The sequence below is a fragment of the Arachis ipaensis genome, chromosome B7 (assembly GCF_059453495.1).
Source record: "Arachis ipaensis isolate K30076 ecotype BB chromosome B7, ASM5945349v1, whole genome shotgun sequence".
NCBI lineage: Eukaryota > Viridiplantae > Streptophyta > Magnoliopsida > Fabales > Fabaceae > Arachis > Arachis ipaensis.
The window spans coordinates 91,505,581-91,525,836 of record NC_142442.1 but is presented as its reverse complement, the minus strand read 5'-3'; the positions used below and the strand labels follow the sequence as shown (position 1 = coordinate 91,525,836).

Below are 20,256 nucleotides of genomic sequence, written 5' to 3'. Positions count from 1 at the left end.
ATTAAAGAACGCAGAATTCAAACAGTCATTTAGCATACCCATAATCACAAAAATTTATACTCACAAACAAATATGCGCAAACAAGTATGATGCATGTCTATTCCTAGCGCAGGTAATGATCTCATCTGTCATTTTCGATCCGCTCCCGACGTAACTCATCAACCTTTGTCTGAGTTTGGTTTCCAGTGTCATAACCTATGTAAGCAACCTCTGTCTTACAGGTTCGACTCTCTTGAGCCGATGTATACAAACATAACCTCTGTAAGCAACCTCTGTCTTACAGGTGAGGCTTTTTCTAGCCAATGTATGTAGCGATAACCTCTGTAAGCAGTCTCTGTCTTACAGGTACAACCATCCTTCAGACCGATGATCTCTGGAAAGCAAATCCCGGTGGACTCGCCACCATATCTCTTCTCGTTTTTAGTAGGTAAACAATCATCTCTACTTCTCTCTTTTTCTTTTCATTCTTTCTTTCTTTTCTTTTCTATTCTCTGCTCTGCTGTGGCAGAAGTTATTTAGATTCTTTTAATCTTTTGACTCTCTGCTCTCCTGTGGCAGAGGTTCTTTTAACTAATATATTCCTTTATTTTCTCATTATTCTTTTAATTCCATACTATTAATATAAAAAATTATCTTCACACTCTTCCCTCATTTTTCCCTAAATGTTTTATGAAGAGGGAATTATGAAATTCCTAGTTTAGATTTGTCTTTCTAAAGCTTTTAGAAAAATTTGTCTATTTATCACTCTCTATTTTATTTTTTTTCGTAATATATACAATAATATTCTAAAAAATAATATCTTGATAAATAATAATTTGTAATAATAATTTACTATAATGTAAATGAGTAATTTTAAATAAATATTTAAAATAATATTTATAATACTCTTAAAACTTATTTTAAAACTTTTATTAATTACTTTTTAAACCATGAGTTCTTTAATATTTTATTTTTGACTTCAATATTTTATAAAATTATATTTAAACCTTCACTTTGTTTCAAATTTATATAAATAACCCTGAACTTTTATAACATACCCGTTTTACTCCTGAACTTTATTTATTATCCAAAATACCCAAAAAATTTTTTATAATATTAAACTCAATCTTTTCATAAAAATGCAAGTATATTTCCTCAAAAATAATTCTTCTTGGCTAATTCTTCTCTTCACCGAGAACCAAAACACTCCATATTTTCTTTTTAAAATATAAATTTAAATCTTAATCCGTTTTTTAGTTTTATGATTATCGATTTTTCACCGCTTTTAATTCCTCGACCATTAAACCTCACCCATTTTATTAAAAAATTAACATAATGACAGTCCCAAATCAGTCTCATTATCACAGTTTGGACAGCACAAACATGACCAAATCACAAGCTTAATCAATATAACAATATATCAACAAAATTTAATATAAAGTCAATCAAACTCCATCAATAATCAATCACAACAACCATTCACTTATGCAACACAAATTTAATTGGTGAGAATTTATTGAAACCCTACCTCTGTACGAAATCAAAATACTCGAGGCGATGGAGAAACTTTTTGACCGAGCTGTCGAAGAAAAAAATGTCAGAAATCGTCTGTATTTTCTAAAACTTCAGTTGACCGAACTCAAAGGGAAGGAGAGTTATGTTACCATTACGTTTCGCCGAACAAAAGTGACACCAACACGTAAAGAAAAAAAATACAAACACTTTTATCGGATTAGATTTTTTATTGGAATTACAAATCACAAAAAATCGGAGTTAAAAATTTTACGGTGCCATGATTTCTCTCATTCTCTCTCACGGTTTTCTTTTTCTCTCTCGGTGCTTTCTTTTCTTTTCTTTCTTCAAAAAAAAAATGAAACATGCATAGCTGATTGGTAATAAATGAAGAGTAAATAAAGATAGTTAATAATGATTATAATTAAGCATTATTAGTTAAGAGATGTACATGTCATAATTATATATATGTATATATGCATGAGGCCACGTTTTATTTCTTTCCTTTTCCTCAAATGGCTTCAACCCACTAAATCAAATGGAGCAAGACCATTTAAATCAAATGGAACACGATTATGATTGAAGTTATTGGTGATCCTAGGCTAGATGTTATGCTTTATATATATACATATATCTTTACATGCATTGGCTTTCCTTAACTTTACTTTCTTAATGGCTTCGGTCATTAATATATTATAGAGTAAAGTGTTGTTTTTGTCTTTAATATTTGGGATAAATTTTAAAATTATTCTTAATGTTTCAATCGTTCTATTTAAGTTCCTAACGTTTTAAAATTGACTCAATATTATCCTGTCATTAAGGATCCATTAACAAAATTGACGACAGGACAAAATTGAGATGATTTTAAAACGTTAAGGACTTAAATAGGACGAAAACATTAGGGACAAAAACGATACATAAAAATAAATTTTAATTTTATTTTATTTTTTAATAATATTAATTTTTTACTGTACATAGTATTCAATTATTTTTTAATTACATCTAAATAAATTACACTTAATCACATTACTTTCATTTTAAATAAATTTAATTTTTATAATTTTAAAGAATTTTGATACATTAGAGACAAAAGGTATAATTTATATTTTATTGTATATGTATTCTTTTTTTTCTTTTCTGCAAGTTTATATACTAGTTATTCAACAAATATTTCATGATAACTAAAAATCTTTAAGAGTTAAATTATAAAAAAAATAATAATTTATTTAAAATGAAAGTAATATGATTAAGTGTAATTTATTTTGATGTGATTGAAAAATAATTGAATACTATGTATAGTAAAAAATTGATAATATTGAAGGATAAAATTAAAATTTATTTCTATGTATCATTTTTGTCCCAACATTTTCGTCCTGTTTAAGTCCTTAACGTTTTAAAATAGTCTCAATTTTCTCCCGCCGTCAATTTTGTTAACGGATCCCTAACAGCAGGAGAACATTATTGAATCAATTTTGAAACGTTAGGGACTTAAATAGGATGATTGAAACGTTAGGGACAATTTTAGAACTTATCCCAAACGTTGGGGATAAAAATGATACTTTACTCCATATTATAGTATAATAACGATAATAATAAAATGAAACTAAATAATAATAATAATAATAATAATAATAATAATAATTTTTATTTTCAAAATATCTCATATTAATAAAAATTATTTTAAAATTTTAATAGATTTTAAACTTAAAGTATTATAAAATTTAATTTAATTACTTTTAAAAAAATAATTTTTTTAAATAAAATAATAAATTACGAATAACTCATTATTTAATTTTTCAAAAATTCGAGGTGTGATAAGTTGCTTCTTCTGCCGGTAACAACGAGCTTAGGGAAGGCGTCCAAGCGCGACTGAGTCCAAGACGGTGACGACTGACAAGATGGTGACGACTGATGACGCGGAGAGCGACGAGGACCTTGAGTGCTTGACCGGAGACGAGAGAGGGAGAGAGCTTGAAATTGAGCCAGTGAACAAAGAGATGAGAGCTCGAGTTTCAGTGAGAAAAAAGAGAGGAAGGAGATGTTAGGGTTAGATTTTTTTAACAGCTTGATAGATTAGTGAGAGATTGGACTTGGATTTGGGCTTGGACAGAGACAAGGGGTTAGGGTTAGAATTTTATTTTCTATGGACTTAATTATATTTGTAAATTATTAGGAATTTAAATGTCCGCAAAATAAAAAGTTAAGGATATATTTGTCTTTTTATCAAAAAATTTAAAGATAATTCGGTTCAGATTGTGTAAATCGATCGGATCAAATCGGATCTAATAATTATAATACAGACAATTGGGTTTATTATTGATGCTATAATAAACCGATTTTATTCTACTTTATTAAAAAATAAATTATTAAGTAATTTAATAAAGATGTCCAATCTTAATATGACACATATACACGTCATTAAAAAATATATATGTTTTGTATTTTTATTAAAGTCGTTTCCATCTAGTTTATACGAGTATTATTCCCCACTTTCAAAGTCCTGTTCGAGGTGTTCACTAGGGCTGCGTTTGTTTATGGTGGACAGGACACAAACACATCGACAATACATATGTAAAACGTGTTTGAATAGAGAGACATGGATAGTGGACACAGTGTCTCTGAAACACTTTTTTTTATTTTTGTGCCCACTTCTAAATGAAGGACACTGATGGACACGAAAATAAGAAGGTGGACACGGAATTTTTAATGAAAATTTTTTTCTCTTTTTGCCCATAGTAATTTTTCATTATTTCCCTATTACCCCCTTTTATTATCTTGTGAAAAACCTATCCTAAGCTTTCTGCCGTCGTTTTCAATACTCTCTCTTCTTTTTGCTCTTTCTTTCTACTCTTGATCTTCTTCTTGTGAAAAACCTAACCTAAACTTTTCTGCCGTCGTTTCCAGGTACTCTCTCTTCATGTTAAATAAATTTATTTTTTATAATTTGAAATAATTTTGATACATTAGAGACAAAAGGTATAATTTATATTTTATTGTATATATATTATTTTTTTCTTTTCTGCAAGTTTATATACTAGTCATTCTACAAAAATTTCATGATAACTAAAAATCTTTAAGAGTTAAATTATAAAAAAAATTATTTAAAATAAAAGTAATATGATTAAGTGTAATTTATTTAGATGTGATTGAAAAATAATTGAATACTATGTATAGTAAAAAATGGATATTATTGAAGGATAAAATTAAAATTTATTTCTATGTATCATTTTTGTCCCAACATTTTGTCCTATTTAAGTCCCTAACGTTTCAAAATCGTCTCAATTTTGACCCGCTGTCAATTTTGTTAACGGATCCCTAACAGCAGGAGAACATTATTGAATCAATTTTAAAATATTAGGGACTTAAATAGGACGATTGAAACGTTAGTGACAACTTTAGAACTTATCCCAAACGTTGGGAACAAAAACGATACTTTACTCCATATTATAGTATAGTAACGATAATAATAAAATGAAACTAAATAATAATAATAATAATAATAATAATAATAATAATAATAATAATAATAATAATAATAATAATAATTTTTATTTTTTTTAAAATATCTCATATTAATAAAAATTATTTTAAAATTTTAATAGATTTTAAACTTAAATTATTATAAAATTTAATTTAATTACTTTTAAAAAAAATAATTTTTTTTAAATAAAATAATAAATTATGAATAACTCATTATTTAATTTTTCAAAAACTCGAGGTGTGATAAGTTGCTTCTTCTGCCGGTAACAACGAGCTCAGGAAAGTCGTCTAAGCCCGACTGAGTCTAAGACGGTGACGACTGACAAGATGGTGACGACTGATAATGCGGAGAGCGACAAGGACCTTGAGTGCTTGACCGGAGACGAGAGAGAGAGCTTGAAATTGAGCCAGTGAGCAAGAAAATGAGAACTCGAGTTTCAGTGAGAAAAGAGAAAGGAAGGAGATGCTAGGGCTAGATTTTTTTAACAACTTGATAGATTAGTGAGAGATTGGACTTGAATTTAGGCTTCGACAGAGACAAGGGATTAGGGTTAGAATTTTTTTTTCTAAGGACTTAAATTGTATTTGTAAATTATTAGAAATTTAAATGTCCGCAAAATAAAATGTTAAAGATATATTTGTCTTTTTATCAAAAAAATTTAAAGATAATTCGATTCAGATTGTGTAAATCAATCGGATCAAACCGGATCTAATAATTATAATACAGACAATTAAGTTTATTATTGATGCTATAATAAACCGATTTTATTCTTATTTATTAAAAAATAAATTATTAAATAATTTATTAAAAATGTCCAATCATAATATGAGACATATACACATTATTAAAAAAATATATTTTTTGTATTTTTATTAAAATCGTTTTCATCTAGTTTATACGAGTATTATTCCCCACTTTCAAAGCCTTGTTCGAGGCATTCACTAGTAGGAGAATCCCGTTGCGTGAAAAATATTGACATTCCTAAACCCAACCCCGAACTTAACGTTGATTCTTGATTTTTTTTAGATTAACCGACCAGCTTAGTTCGGCTTTTAAAAATGGGGTAGAAATAAATATCATCTTGTGTCGAGAAAAAAAATTACTACATCCATTGTATCACTTTATGCTCTCGTAATTTTTCAAAATTTCCTTTATATATATATATATATATATATATATATATATATATATATATATATATATATATATATATATATATTAGTAACGATCAAATGAATGTTATATGGAACTAAAAGTTCACAATCCAGTTTTATTATTATTCTTATTAGAGTAAAGTAGCATTTTTATTCAAGTTTTTAAAAAAATTTTAAAATTGTTTTTAATATTTAAATTATCCTATTTAAATATTTAATATTTTAATAGCATCTCAATATTATTTTACTGTTAGTGATCTATTAATAAAATTTATAATAAAATAATATTAAAATAAATTTAAAAAATTATGAATTTAAATAAGATTAAAATATTGGAGATAAAAATTATACATTATTCTTAAATAAATTATCAAATTAAGTAAAATAAAAATAAATTTTAACAAAATGAATTATATTAAGAATTCAAGATTTTTACTTATATTTATAGAATGTCTAATGGGTAAACTTCTGAAAAAAAAAAGATTTGATACATATACAATAAAACATAAATTATATATTTTTTTGTCTAATATACTGAATTTTTTTGATGTTTAATTTAATTAAATTTTATTTTTAACTTTAAAATAATTTTTAATTTTATCCTTTAATAATATCAATTTTTTTTACGATAGATAATTATTCACTTAATTTTTTTAATTTTACTCTTAATCAATAATAAATTTACTTAGAATAAAAATAATGGAATTAAAATAATGGAATTAAGGATAAAACTAAAAAATAAATTTATTTAAGATTAAAATAATGTAATTAAGAGTAATTTATTTATATGTGATTAAAAATTTATTTTTATTTTATTTAATTTGGTAATTTTTTTTTAAGACATTTTAAAATTGTCTCAACATTGTTCTATCATCAATTCTGTTAATAAATCACTAATGATAATATAATATTAAGATAATTTTAAAAATTTAGATATTAAAATAAGACGATTTAAACGTTAAAGTTAACTTTGTAATTTACTCTAACGTTACCATACTTTACCTTTATTATTACTAAAAGTTCACTTAGATGTGTATTGAAAATTCGCTAATTCGAATTCAAGTCCCATATGAGACAAACGATCAATAACGTAAATGCATGCAAAAAAAACACAATGATAGGCCACCAACTAATTCAAAAGATAAAAAGATTTTGCTTAAAAGGGGGACAAATTATGTCAGAGAGATAAATAATACATTTCTCATTTTAGATGACACAAATTTGAACACATTTATCATTTATGGGCTGATTTTTCAATATAATGATAATCTTTAAGAGACTAATTTTTTAATGCATTAATCATATAATATAATTTTATGAAATATAGTATTTTACGAACTAAACTGTTAATATTCTTAATCTTTTGTGGACGATAGATGGTTCTCCCTTGATGGCAATGTTTTTCAACATGGTATATAACAAGCATCCTAAGATATGACTTTGGAAAATTTCACTGCTCGTATTCGTGTAAGTTCTCACGGCAAACAAGGTTGAATATACTATCAATAAATAATTGCAGAAAAATTAACTTAACTATGATATCGAATACTTAATGCTAAATTGTCTAATATAGTCTGCGTAACAACAATTGCATACCATATATTAGAAGTTCAAGCCCCAGTCATAAGGTTGATATATTATTTTCAACTCACATGTGGCAAGCAAATCCAACAATACTTCTGATTCATTTGGGTCTAGGTAGTTCGACACATGCTTCAATACCTCCACCTCATTCTTGCCAAAATCTACACTAAACCTGAGTATATATCAACAAGAATTTTCAAAATTCTTAATAAAACATTAGTTGGTTGCATGATACTTTTATCAACTATATATTTCATACGTGCGTTATTTAATTAAGAATTCTACCATAAATTTATAAATTTTTAAGTATTGTTTTAGTATGTAGTTTACCCAACTTGGTATTATTTATATCCGTAAGACCTATTAATTCATTACAAAAATTTTCTTAAAGATGATTTTCTGTGTTTTTTTTCGATGTCATGTAAATCAATTACAAAAATTTTCAAAGAATAGTTATTCTATTGCTCTCATTAATTTCCATTCATCGTCCACTAGTCAAAGAGTGAGCATATATGTATTGCCATGTTTTATAAAATACAGACTACACTTTCTCCTAGTGAGAAAAGTAGAATTATAACACAAATTAAAAGTTCATTTAAAATCCCATTAAGTTAAAGTGCATTTTTTCATATTCACAATCCCATAAATATAAAACTTACCATTTAAGGATCTTGCTGGCATATGCAACTTTGGCGGAATAATCAATCGACAGACCCCCACTTTTCAAGAAACTACGGGCAGCGTCCACTAATTCTTGGTCAATGTCTCCAACAGAATAACACCGAAGAGCAGGCCCTGACCGACTACCAAATACTAAAGCGAAATGTATGAGAGGCTCAGGGTAAGGAAGGGATACCTGAAAAGATAAATGGGAGGCTCAAGGTAAGGAAGTAACTTCATTATTCTTATAAAATAGAATATGCTTCCACTCACTTAAGACCATGATTATAATAAAAGAATGATAAGTGAAATTAAAATAGATTGTAATTGAGCTGACCCCATCTGAATGAACCGTCTTGAATAGGATCAATTTTTCAATCCTTGACTAGGTTCTGAAGTGTATCCAGATGATACCTAATAATAAGTATTTATATGTGGGGTGGGTATGGGTAATGGTTGCTATATTCCATACCCATTTTGTACCCTCCAAGAACATATACGAATAGATATTTCAAAAAGATTTTTGAATTTCGTAAATTTAATTTGATGAATTTAAATTTTTTTAATATCACTTAAAATTTATAACGTGGTGACTTTTTTTTTTTTTTGATAAATAACATGGTGACTTTAATTATATTAGGATTTACACAATCTTTTAATATTTTATTATTTATTTTTATAGGTCATATATTATTTTCCAGACAGAAAGAATGTTATAAAAAATTCTCACGTTCTAATAAGCCGAGATAGATATAAGTCTATTAAATATCCACAAATATAGATTTATGACAACAAATAAAATTAAACACCATTGAATAATGGAGCAAATAAATGTAGATCGGTAGATATTAACATATTCAATCTGCCCATTCTATTATCACCCTTAATTTAGTGCATAACAAGTTTAAAACCCGTGCAATGCGCGAGTAGCATCCGTGCATATAAACATGATAGCATATAAACATGATATATAAATATATTTAGATTTATTTATAAGTGCCATATATTTATTTTAACTATTAACGTTTAATTCAGTCTCTTTAATAAATTATTATTTAAGATTTAACTTTGTAAATAGTTAATCTAAATGTGTTGAGTAATTTTTTTCATAAGTGCCATATATTTTTTTTGCATGTTCTTGAATAACCTCCAGAAAGATGCACGATTTTGTGAGGATTCAAGGTTGTATGAGATCATGAAGCAATTAAATATCACCCATTTTATAGTAAAACAAATTCGCTTAATACTACCCAACAAAATGCTTTTAGGTAGATATATTAATTAAAAGTCTAATATAAAGTGTCGTGAAATGACTAATAACACACCACCTATTACCTACTACTTTGAATTCAAACTAAGAAATAAAGTAGAGTAATTGAAGGCACGTGATAGGAATTACCAGAAACATTACATGTCAATAGGAAGCATCAAAAGAAGATACGTAGTTGAATGAGAATACAATATCAAAGGAAGAAAATGAAAGAAAAATGAGCTAGAATTTTACCTTAATTAAAAGGTGTTATGTATGCTATTGAGCTACTCAATGTAATCAAATTTTATTAACTACTTTAAATTCAAAACCAAAGCATTAGTTAGAGTTACATGCAACATGTGATGTATATATGTATAAAGCATAATTGTAGGAACTCAAATACATGTCACATGTGATGTATGCATGTAGAAGTGATGATGTATGAATGCATAAGAGAGAATGAGAAAAAAGTGAGAAAAAAAATTCAGTCCATCAGTAGTTTTTAGCATTATAAAAGTGTTTGATTTGACTACGATCCGTAACTAACTTAGGACTCTCTAATCGATAAAGAGCCACGTAGTGTTTTAAAAGACAAAAAGCTAGCAAGAGGTGGCAATAGATTTGATATCTTTTAAATAAGTTATAGATTCTTTTTAAAAATAAATGTCTCTGTACGTTTTGAATTTATTAAAAAATTAATTACTTAAATAAAAAATTATCTAAATATTTTAATTTTTTAATAAATTAGTGCAAAACTACTACATTAAAAGGCATCTCTAAACTTATCTTTTCACGTTCGTTTTTAAAGTGATTATTTAATATATCTAAAAACTCATACCATATTAAGTGTTTGTTTAGGTGCTATTATTCTGTTAAAAAATAAAAAAAGATCTTTTTTATTTTTTAGCATATTTGGTAAATTTTTAGTAGTAAAAATAAAAAGATTAGAAAAATTAAAAAAAGATCTTTTTTGAGAAGCTGCAATTTACATCTTTTTTTAAAAGATTTTTTTTTCGTGTAATAAATAAACAAAAAAATACTTTTATATTGTTATATCCAAACATAATTGATAGATAAAAAGATCTTTTTACATGAGATATCCAAACATAAAATTACTTTTACTTCTCCATAAGATCTTTTAAAAAAAGATAACTCAAAAAAAGATTTTTTTTTAAAAACTCAAAAAAAGATCTTTTTTTAAAAACTCAGCCAAACAAACCCTACAAATCTTTTGCCGATGACATTATTCTTATGAAAAAATAAATAAAAAATTTAAATAAAAAGCAAGATTTGTGGAGAGAATCTTTAGAAATAAATGATTTATATATATACACACGTGTGTGTGGGATTTAACTCTAGCACGAGACTTGAAGGAGAAGCACTAAAACAAAAGTGAAATTTGAAAAAAACACTCTACCTTAAGATTCTTGTTGACGTATTATAGAAGATAATAGAAAAATTGAAGATGTAAACTACAGGATTCATGATCTAGTTAAGGAAGTGCGTTGGTTATTTTATAACAAAAAATACCTTCAAAAATTAAGAGTAAATTTTATCGCACTATCATTAAACAAGTTATATTATAGAGAGGGAAGAGTTAGACAACAAGAATGAGCATGAGCATAAATTATTATCAAAGAGATAAGGATCCTTAGATAGAAGAGCAGCTAAATATGTGTGGACAGAATGAAGAATGAGGATATAAGAGAAAAAGTTAGAATAGTATATTGTTGAAAAGATAGACAAGTAATAAAAGAGAGAAAAAGATATAAAAAAACCATACACAAAATAATGAAAAAAAAAAAAATCTATATGTAAATAGTTTTATTGTAAACGTGATATATAAAAAAGTACAATATTATTATTTAATCCATATAATTGATCTAATGCCATAAGACTTTATTATTATTAATATAGTTATTAGAGTTTTAAATTATGTTCTACTAAATAACTGGTAACACCGTTGATAACAAATATTAACTAGTCCAAACTTGTATAACATAATCCATGGGATTTGGTGGGTGGATTGTCCTAGCACGTCGTCTCCTTTTTATAGAGAAAAAATATGTAGAAAAGTGTATTAAGAGAACAAAATAATGAATCATAGATTTTGGAATAAATTTATTGAATTTAAAGTTTTAATGTTTATTATAATTGAAAAAAATAAATAGGTTGGCTAGCCAATCATAAAACGGAACAAACTAATAAATTTGGTCATTTCCCAAAAAATTATGTCAAGAGGAGTAATCATTGAGATATACCAGCCGTAAGGACTAAAATAGAAACACACTTAGGCTCTATAAATTGAGAGTTACATACACCACTAGCAAATGGAGACAAAGACGATAATCAAGTTTCAACCATTGAATATTCATCAAATTTCTACTAATTTTTAAATTATCATATCTTCTTAAGAGAGAGTATGTGTATATCAATTATCAAACATACAAAACTTTGTTAATATATTTCATACCATTGGTTTTCTAGTTATAATCTTATATAGCTTCTCATCTCAAAAATAATTTTTCCATTCATACCTCTAATATATATAGAAATTTACTTTCTCTATTAAAATTTATAAAATAAACTCTATTTTTTGTGCTTAATGTTTTCTATAAATTTTAAAAACATGATAATATTTAGTGTTTTGATTTTATTTCTAGCATTTTCAATAAAGTTCAATTATTTCCCCTATTTTTAAATTTTTGATGGTCAAACATATAGTCAACTATTTTTTTAGTTTTACCCCTCCTTTATATACAATATGATCATTATTATCATCCCTTTTCTTTCTCGTCACCTCTCTAACCCTCATTCCATGACTGCCCCACCCCACCACCACCACTACAATTTTGTCGCACCACCCTCACCCCACCACATTGCTACTGCACCACCCTCATCCCACACTTTATCATTGTGTCATCTCTTATCATCATACTTTACCATTACACCAACATATTAATAGTGCTATAGAACTTTTTAAAATTTTTATGATCTTATTTCATAAAAATAAATATCTAGATATTATGATAGAGAAGTCTAAAAGTTAAGTAAATAAATCAATTATTAGAAATATCTAAGATTAGTATCTAAAAATATCTAGGTTAATATCTAAAAATATCTAAGATTTAGAATTATCTTGAATCAACTTATGGAGCCTATAAATAGGCCATCATGGAGTTTATTGTAACTAATTAACAAACATATCAAATCCCACTAACCTTTGTACTCTCTCCTTAACCCATCAATAATATAACTATCAAATTTCTCAAACTATTTATCCAAATTACTTATTCATCAAAATTATCCTTGCTACAATATTCAAGTCCATAATACACAAAACCAACATCAAACTATTTCATAAAACTAACAGTGGCATCGGAACTACGTTATTAGGCATAGAATCTTTCTTCCTAACCTATCATCTATACAGATCCACCACATTATAACCCACTCAAAAAAATTTTTTTTTTCCCATAACTATGACTATCTCAACCATTAATACTTTTGTGCGCATATTGTCAAAAGATAATTATGAGGACTGACATTTTCAAATGAAAACTTTTATGTAAATCTCGAGTAATTAGTGAATAATTAGTCCATAAATTAATTATTAATAAAAAAATTAAAAAATTTAATTTTATAGTTTAATGAAGTAAAAATAATTAAAATATGAATTTTGACACTAATTTAAAAGGTTTTGGCCCAAAATTGGAGCGAATGGACTGAACCGAGCAAACTGAACCCATTATGGGCCCAAGGCCCAACCCAATTCATTAATATTCATGAGCTTCAGCTTATTTGCTTCTCAAACACAAGAAATCACGCTGGGAAAGGGGGGAAGAACACGGAAGAAACCTAAAACCCTCATCACAAATTCAATTTCACATAACTTTCGATCAGAAGCTCCGCTTGACGAGCCGTCAGCGGCCACGCGTTCGTCTCAGAATTCTCTACAAAACCTACCGAACAATTTGGTAAGGAGATTCTGATTTCAAGTCCATTTCTCCCCTCTTCAAATCGTGATTTTTGGGTTTTGGATATTGAGGGTTTTGGGGGGTTTTGATGGTTTAGGTGAACTCTAGTGGTAGGTAATCACTATATTTTATCCATTTGACTCGTGGATAATGGTAAGAAAACTTTAACCCTTGTCAAATTACTAAATTTGTGTACTCTAAGATAATTCTAGTGTTGTTATATAAAAATTTAGATTAAATTACGTATTTGGAAATAATCTGGTGATAGTGGAGGCAAATTGGAAAATTTGGAAGCTTGAGCTTGAATTTTGGGGCTGTGGATATTTGTTAACGGTGGATACTTGAGGGGTTCCAAGCTTAGGGAGGAATCGGTCAAGATATGATTTTGGTTTCTCGTAATTAAAATATAATGTATCGTGAAAACTTAGGTTAGTTGACTGATAAATCCCATTTTTAGGGTTTATCTTATGTTGAATTTAGAGGATTTTGTCAACTTTTTTTTTCTATGTATCCAATGAAATAGCATGGTTTTTGTTATTCTCCTTTAATTGGGCTTAAGAGTGAAAACATGCTTTTTAGGTCTTAAAATAGCTAAATTTAATTCACCTTGATTCCATTAGATGCCTTGATATGTTTGTTAAGTGATTTCAGGTTTAGGAGGCAAAGATTGGATTGAGGGAATGAAGATAGGATTGGATTGTTGATGCTTTGAGGATTGATATTTGTTGGTATGGGAGAAAAAGATAAAGATCGAATATTGCAACACAGATGAGCAACTGACAAACATCTTCACTAAGGCACTACCAAGATCAAAGTTTGAACTCTGTTGAGAGATGCTTGGAGTTACACAAATGTACATCAAGGAGGAGTATTAACGATGCTACACATTTGTAGAACTTTCTAGAATTTTCATGATTTTGTTTCATAAAAATAAAATATCTAGATATTATGATGGAAAAGTCTTGAAGTTAAGTAAATAAATCAAATACTTGAAATATCTAAGATTAGTATCTAGAAATATTTAAGTTAATATGTAGAAATATCTAAGATTTGGAATGATCTAGAATCAACTTATGAAGCCTATAAATAGGCTATCATAGAATTCATTGTAACTAACTAACAAACATATCAAACCCCACTAGCCTTTGTACTCTCTCCTTAACCCATATAACTATCAAAATTTTCATACGATTTATCCAAATTACTTATTTATCAAAACTATCTTTATTATATTTAAGTCCATAATACACTAAATCAAAACTATTTCATAAAACTAACACAACAATATCACTTGTATAAAAATATCAAACTATCTCTTTGGCACCGTCTCTTTTCTTCTTTTTCTTTTTTGGAACTCTCTCTTTTGGTTTTCTTTAGATTTGTTCTTCCTTCTCTTTAATTTCTCTCTTTCTCGATTGTTGGTGTGCTTGTTCATGTTATTATTGTTGATTTCAGACTAAGGTTAGAGTTGAATGTGTGATCGAGGTGGCATATGGTTATGGTAATAAGAGAGGATGGAAAAGAGGCAATGATTTGGGAGAAGGAAGAGATAAAAAAGAGAAAAAGAGAAAGACATAGCATGCCAAATAACAAGACAGAATTGGCATGTCAGTAAGGTGATTTGAGATAAAAAGAGGAGGGTTGGTTGTTGTTGTATGTTGATGTTGATGATGGTGGGGTAAGATGCAGTGGGGTGAGGTACGGTGAGTTCAATAATGAGAGAGAGAGAGAGAGAGAGAGAGCTAAAATCTATTAAAAGTGTTAAGGATAAAATTAAAATAAATTAAATAATAAAAATTTATAAAAAAATTAAAGATAAAAGATATACTTTATCAAATTTTTAGATGAAATAGGAAGATATGATAGAAGTAAAGTTAGAGATAGGAGATGACAAATTTATAATTGAGGTAGGATGAAGGGCATGTACTTACCCCGACAGAGATCTATTAACATCTACTCATGTTGATACTCTAAATATCTAATAATATATCACAATGAGACTTACGAACATAATACGCACGCAAACACTTATGTTGGAGTAGAGATGAGAATTTACCTTCAATCGTTTATCTTTTGCACTAAATGTCTTCATAAGATTATATGGCGGTCGTTGATTTCCCCTCAAAATACCATTCTGAATAGCTAAAAGTGTGTAGGTATTTCCACCAATAACATATCTAAAATCTGCAAAAAATTTTCTTTTCTCTAGTGTTCCATCTGGGTGACCCCATACTAAAATTGCATGGATGGACATCATATTGTAAAGATTAATGAAAAAAGAAAGCTTTTCTTCTCTGGACAAATCCCATAATTCAACTCTTTGAAGCTCTTCTACTATTCTTAGATACCTGAAATAAAAGTTATATTAAAAGGATGATGAAAATTTTACTAAAATGGAAATGTGTACGGATGTTTTAGTTAAGTGATTAATAATACAGATTGTTATTCTTTTATAGCACATATTTGTTATTTTTTTGCCAAAAATCATGATTAATTTGCTACTATTTTTTCAAAGATCAAGTGATGTAGGAAAAAAGAAATGTGCTGAATGTAAATATGTGCCATGGCCTATCACACATTTATTCCTACGTTAATAAATAAAGTTAGTGAAAAAGATTAATAGCTCTTTTATAGCAACTCTCTCATGTTAGATTTCATTTCAATTTTATTTTAAGTCTCACAAAATAATATATTAGTATTTATGAAATTTCATAAATAGTGATTAAAAGTTAAATATGAGAACTGTCATCACTTCAGCTGAATTCAATTTGATGAATTTTATATTATTTTTAATTATTTCATCAAGATAATTATATATGTGATAAAATTTTATTGATTTTCTATTAAGATGATATTATTTCTCTAAAGTGAGGCCAGTTTTATTTATATCTATCAATTCTAATTCAAATTTAAATTTTAAATGAATTTACTTTTCATAAGTATCAAAAGTTATATTTCTAAAATACTCTGTTAAAATTAGTTTCTCTTAAATTAGAAAAATCCAACTTAATTGAAAAGTTTTTTGTTTAAGGAAAAATTAGATAATGCCAAACCTTGCAAATTCCTCACTACCATGTATGCTTCTATAATCAACATGGCGTCCATCTTCAGATGCATAAGCTTCAAAGATTGCATAACAAAGAAACCTTAATCTGGATGCAATTTCTGCAATAGGCTTAGGCCTCGTAGTAATTATTCCTCTCAGAATGTTTTGGCATGATGCCACGATTGGATCATCATCTAGAAATCGGTATAAGTGGTTACTATCCTCAAATACATGCTCACTACATAAATTAAGCAAGTTAGAATAGTCAAATATGTAATGAAAAGAAGCATTGGAAACTGAAAACACCTAATATAATAATGAAACTCACTCAAGAACATGGCGAAAAAATAGTTTTCTAGCGAGCTTTCGACCAAACTCTACAGCCTATACCATCAGATAAATATTAGAAAGACAATGGCAATCTTATGTAACTATGGTGTATTCATATCTTACTTTTATTGAGCATTATATTGATGATATGTTTGACAACATTATTATTTCAAATTTAAGAACCAATTTGTAGAAAAGAATTATATTATTTAAATATCATACAAGAACTAATTAAACGTAAGAAAGAAAATTATCCACTAATAGAATTGATATTAATACAAGAACATAAATTTCATATGCGGTATTGAGTTTAAATGTGTTAATTTAACAACTAATAATGCATTGTCACTACTCACAAGTACTGAAAGTAAGAGGATAAATTGCTTGAGATTTAGAAGATTAGAAATTCTAACGCTTGTTTAATTACTCGCCACGAAAGGACATGCTAAAAATGTTTGTCAATATGTAGGATATAAGGAAATATCAAGGAAACTAAATTTTTTATTTATATTATGTAAAAATAATTTGCTTTATTTATTCATTAAACTAAAAATAGTCCTAAAATAACTCATGAAATTCATGACTATAAAAATCAACTTTGAAAACCATTGCTATAATTTAAAGGACAAAATACTTAAGAGGAAAACTATATAACAAAGAACACTATAGACACACGCAATAAGATTAGTTTGCAGAAATTAACGAAAGGAAGGAAATACGCAATAATCAACTAATCAAGTTATGTCACAAAACAAAAATATTTAGGAGACAATGAAAAATCAATTCAAAACAGCATAAAGTTATCTTATTTTGTTTTAAATATTTTTATTTTATATTCTTTAATTACTACTAAAATAATTAAGTAGTTTCAGATATAATAAGCATGTAATTATAAATTTTACACGCGTGAAATTATGAAGGTTAACTTTAGATTATTATTTGGTTAACATTACCAAACACTAGATTATACTTTATATTTTCGATAGAAAGAAAATCAAGACATGAGTGTGTAAGATTTTTTTAAAAAAGATTAATAAAATAAGGTATAATAAGCAAATAAGCCATAATAAGTAAATACTTTTTCTTAAAAAAAAAAATCAAAGCAAGACAAAGGAAACAAAAGGTTAAATAATCTAATAAATAATATCATAAAAAGGAAATTTTCTAGATACTATTAGTTGGATGTTGAATGTTGATAAATAGCATTCATGATAAGGAAGTCAAGAACTACAATTAAAATTCTTTTTACCTGCATGAAAAATTAAACCCATTTATTATTCTTATTATTATTATTATTATTAAATGAAACAAAATTTTGGGTGTTTTCCATGATTGGCACCAAATTAAAATTTTAAATTATGAGATAACATAGAAAATCATTAGTTAATAGCTAGCCAGAAAGCTAATTTTACCATATTACCATTAGATCATGCTTAAGACATAAGGCATGACTCACCTCTTTCCTTTCCAAATATTGATCTTGTGATAAGAAGTCCACAGCTTCGAAACCAACAAAACAGTTAGTGAATCTCCTCATTTTGCAAAACCGATCCTTCACAACAATAGATTTTTTCATATTGCAAACAATCAGAGCCAATTCATCAATCGACCCACTGCAAGATGGATCATCCTCTCCAGAAAACGGTGGTAACGGTGCTTGAAAGGAAGGTGTGTCACTAATAAGATAGTCAATCTTATCACCAAGCTCTCCAGACTCTTCTAAAGCCTTTAATTCACTTAATCCTCCTATAAGAATTTCATTGAAAAATACCTTAGGAACAGAGTTAGATCCACTACGTTTCTCCAATTCCTTCTTTCTACTAGTATACACATCAATGTTAATTTCAATATATCTAAGCCTTTTACTGTTCAAAAATAGTCTAACCTCTCTGCTTTCAGGGCATCCTAGCTTTGTGTACAATATTACCCTTCCTTTTATGGCTAATGGTTCTAGTGGACCTTTGATTACTAAATCAATTTTTTGATCATTGTTTTCTTTTGCATCATTGTCACAAATGTCCTTCTTAGATTCACTATCTTTAACGTTATCGTCGAAGTTACTAGCTACTACTACTTTTTCCTCGGATTTTCTGGAAAGATGACGCAACATAGAGGACACTACTACCATGCTTTTCTGTCTAACAAAGTTTCTAAGTGCTACAGCCTTTTCAACCATGCTTGGTTGTTCCTCTGAGTAGTTTACATCGTAAACATTAGTAGAAGATGTGTTTCTATGGTTGTTGCTGACCGTGGTCGCTGTTCTACAAACTTTTGCCTTTTCATTTGCCAGATTCACATCGTTGCTGTTCTCGTTTGACGTTGACTCTGTACTTTCAGTTTCTTTCTTGGATTTATGGAATTCGTTATGTTGAGCACCAAAATACTTTGTTCCATCAACAATGAGTTGAATTTCAATGTTTTCAAACTTCACATCATTGTTTTCGTTTGATGTTGATTCTATACTTCTGCTTTGTTCCTTGGATTTATAGAATCCGTTTTGTTGAGCACCAACATACTCAATTTCATCGTTAACAATCATCAAGTTATTCGTTTCCGCATTCCACGTCGATTCTATACTTTTGTTTTCTTCATCTGCATTATAAAATCCAATATATTGGGTACCAAAATACTCTGTTCCATTATCAACATTGAATTGAGTTTCATATCTCGTTGAACTACTTGCATCTTCCTCATGGTGAACATTGGATTTTATATCTATGACCTCATTTATCTTTTTTAATGAATCTACTTCATTGTCAAACTCTTCACGGTTATCATGACCAATAATTTGAGCTTCTGACTCCTTTGGTTTTTGATCTTGATTATAAACCTTCTGAATGGGAAATACATCAACTTGTTTGTTGTCATAATCAAGTTCATAATGAACAAAATTTTGACTCTCTGATTTCCTTGATTCCACGTATTGGTCTTCGTTTTGAGAGTTATATATCTTGTCTGATATATCTTCTTCTTGTTCAATGTTTAAATCAAAAGCATTATTACCACCAACATCTTCATCATCATCATCATCTGTAAATTCCAGATTATTCTTTGATTCTTTCACTTGACCTTCATTATTGATCGAGAATGTGTTTTCTTCTAACTTTTCAAATGCATGAGGATTTATTTCCTTCGATTCTTTTGGCCCCTCCTTTTCCATGTAATCACAAGTTGGAGGCCCTACGTTACTTCACGTAGAGGAAAATTACATTTCCATATGCGACAATGTTATAACTGCCACAAATTTAGAAACATCATAAGTCAAAAGAAAATTAAAATCT

At 27.8% G+C, this 20,256-nt stretch overlaps 1 protein-coding gene across 1 annotated transcript; it reads right to left on the bottom strand.

Annotated features, from left to right (window-relative positions):
- Positions 1 to 6,958: 6,958 nt before the first annotated feature.
- Positions 6,959 to 20,135, bottom strand: LOC107607381 (uncharacterized). The gene is made up of 6 exons (XM_016309344.3): positions 18,432 to 20,135; positions 16,974 to 17,029; positions 16,653 to 16,883; positions 15,656 to 15,947; positions 8,370 to 8,566; positions 6,959 to 7,882 (listed from the first exon to the last, which is right to left on the bottom strand). The coding sequence occupies exons 1-6, from the start codon at positions 20,133 to 20,135 to the stop codon at positions 7,729 to 7,731; spliced, it is 2,634 nt and encodes an 877-aa protein (XP_016164830.3). The 3' UTR covers positions 6,959 to 7,728.
- Between the last annotated feature and the right edge of the window lie 121 nt (positions 20,136 to 20,256).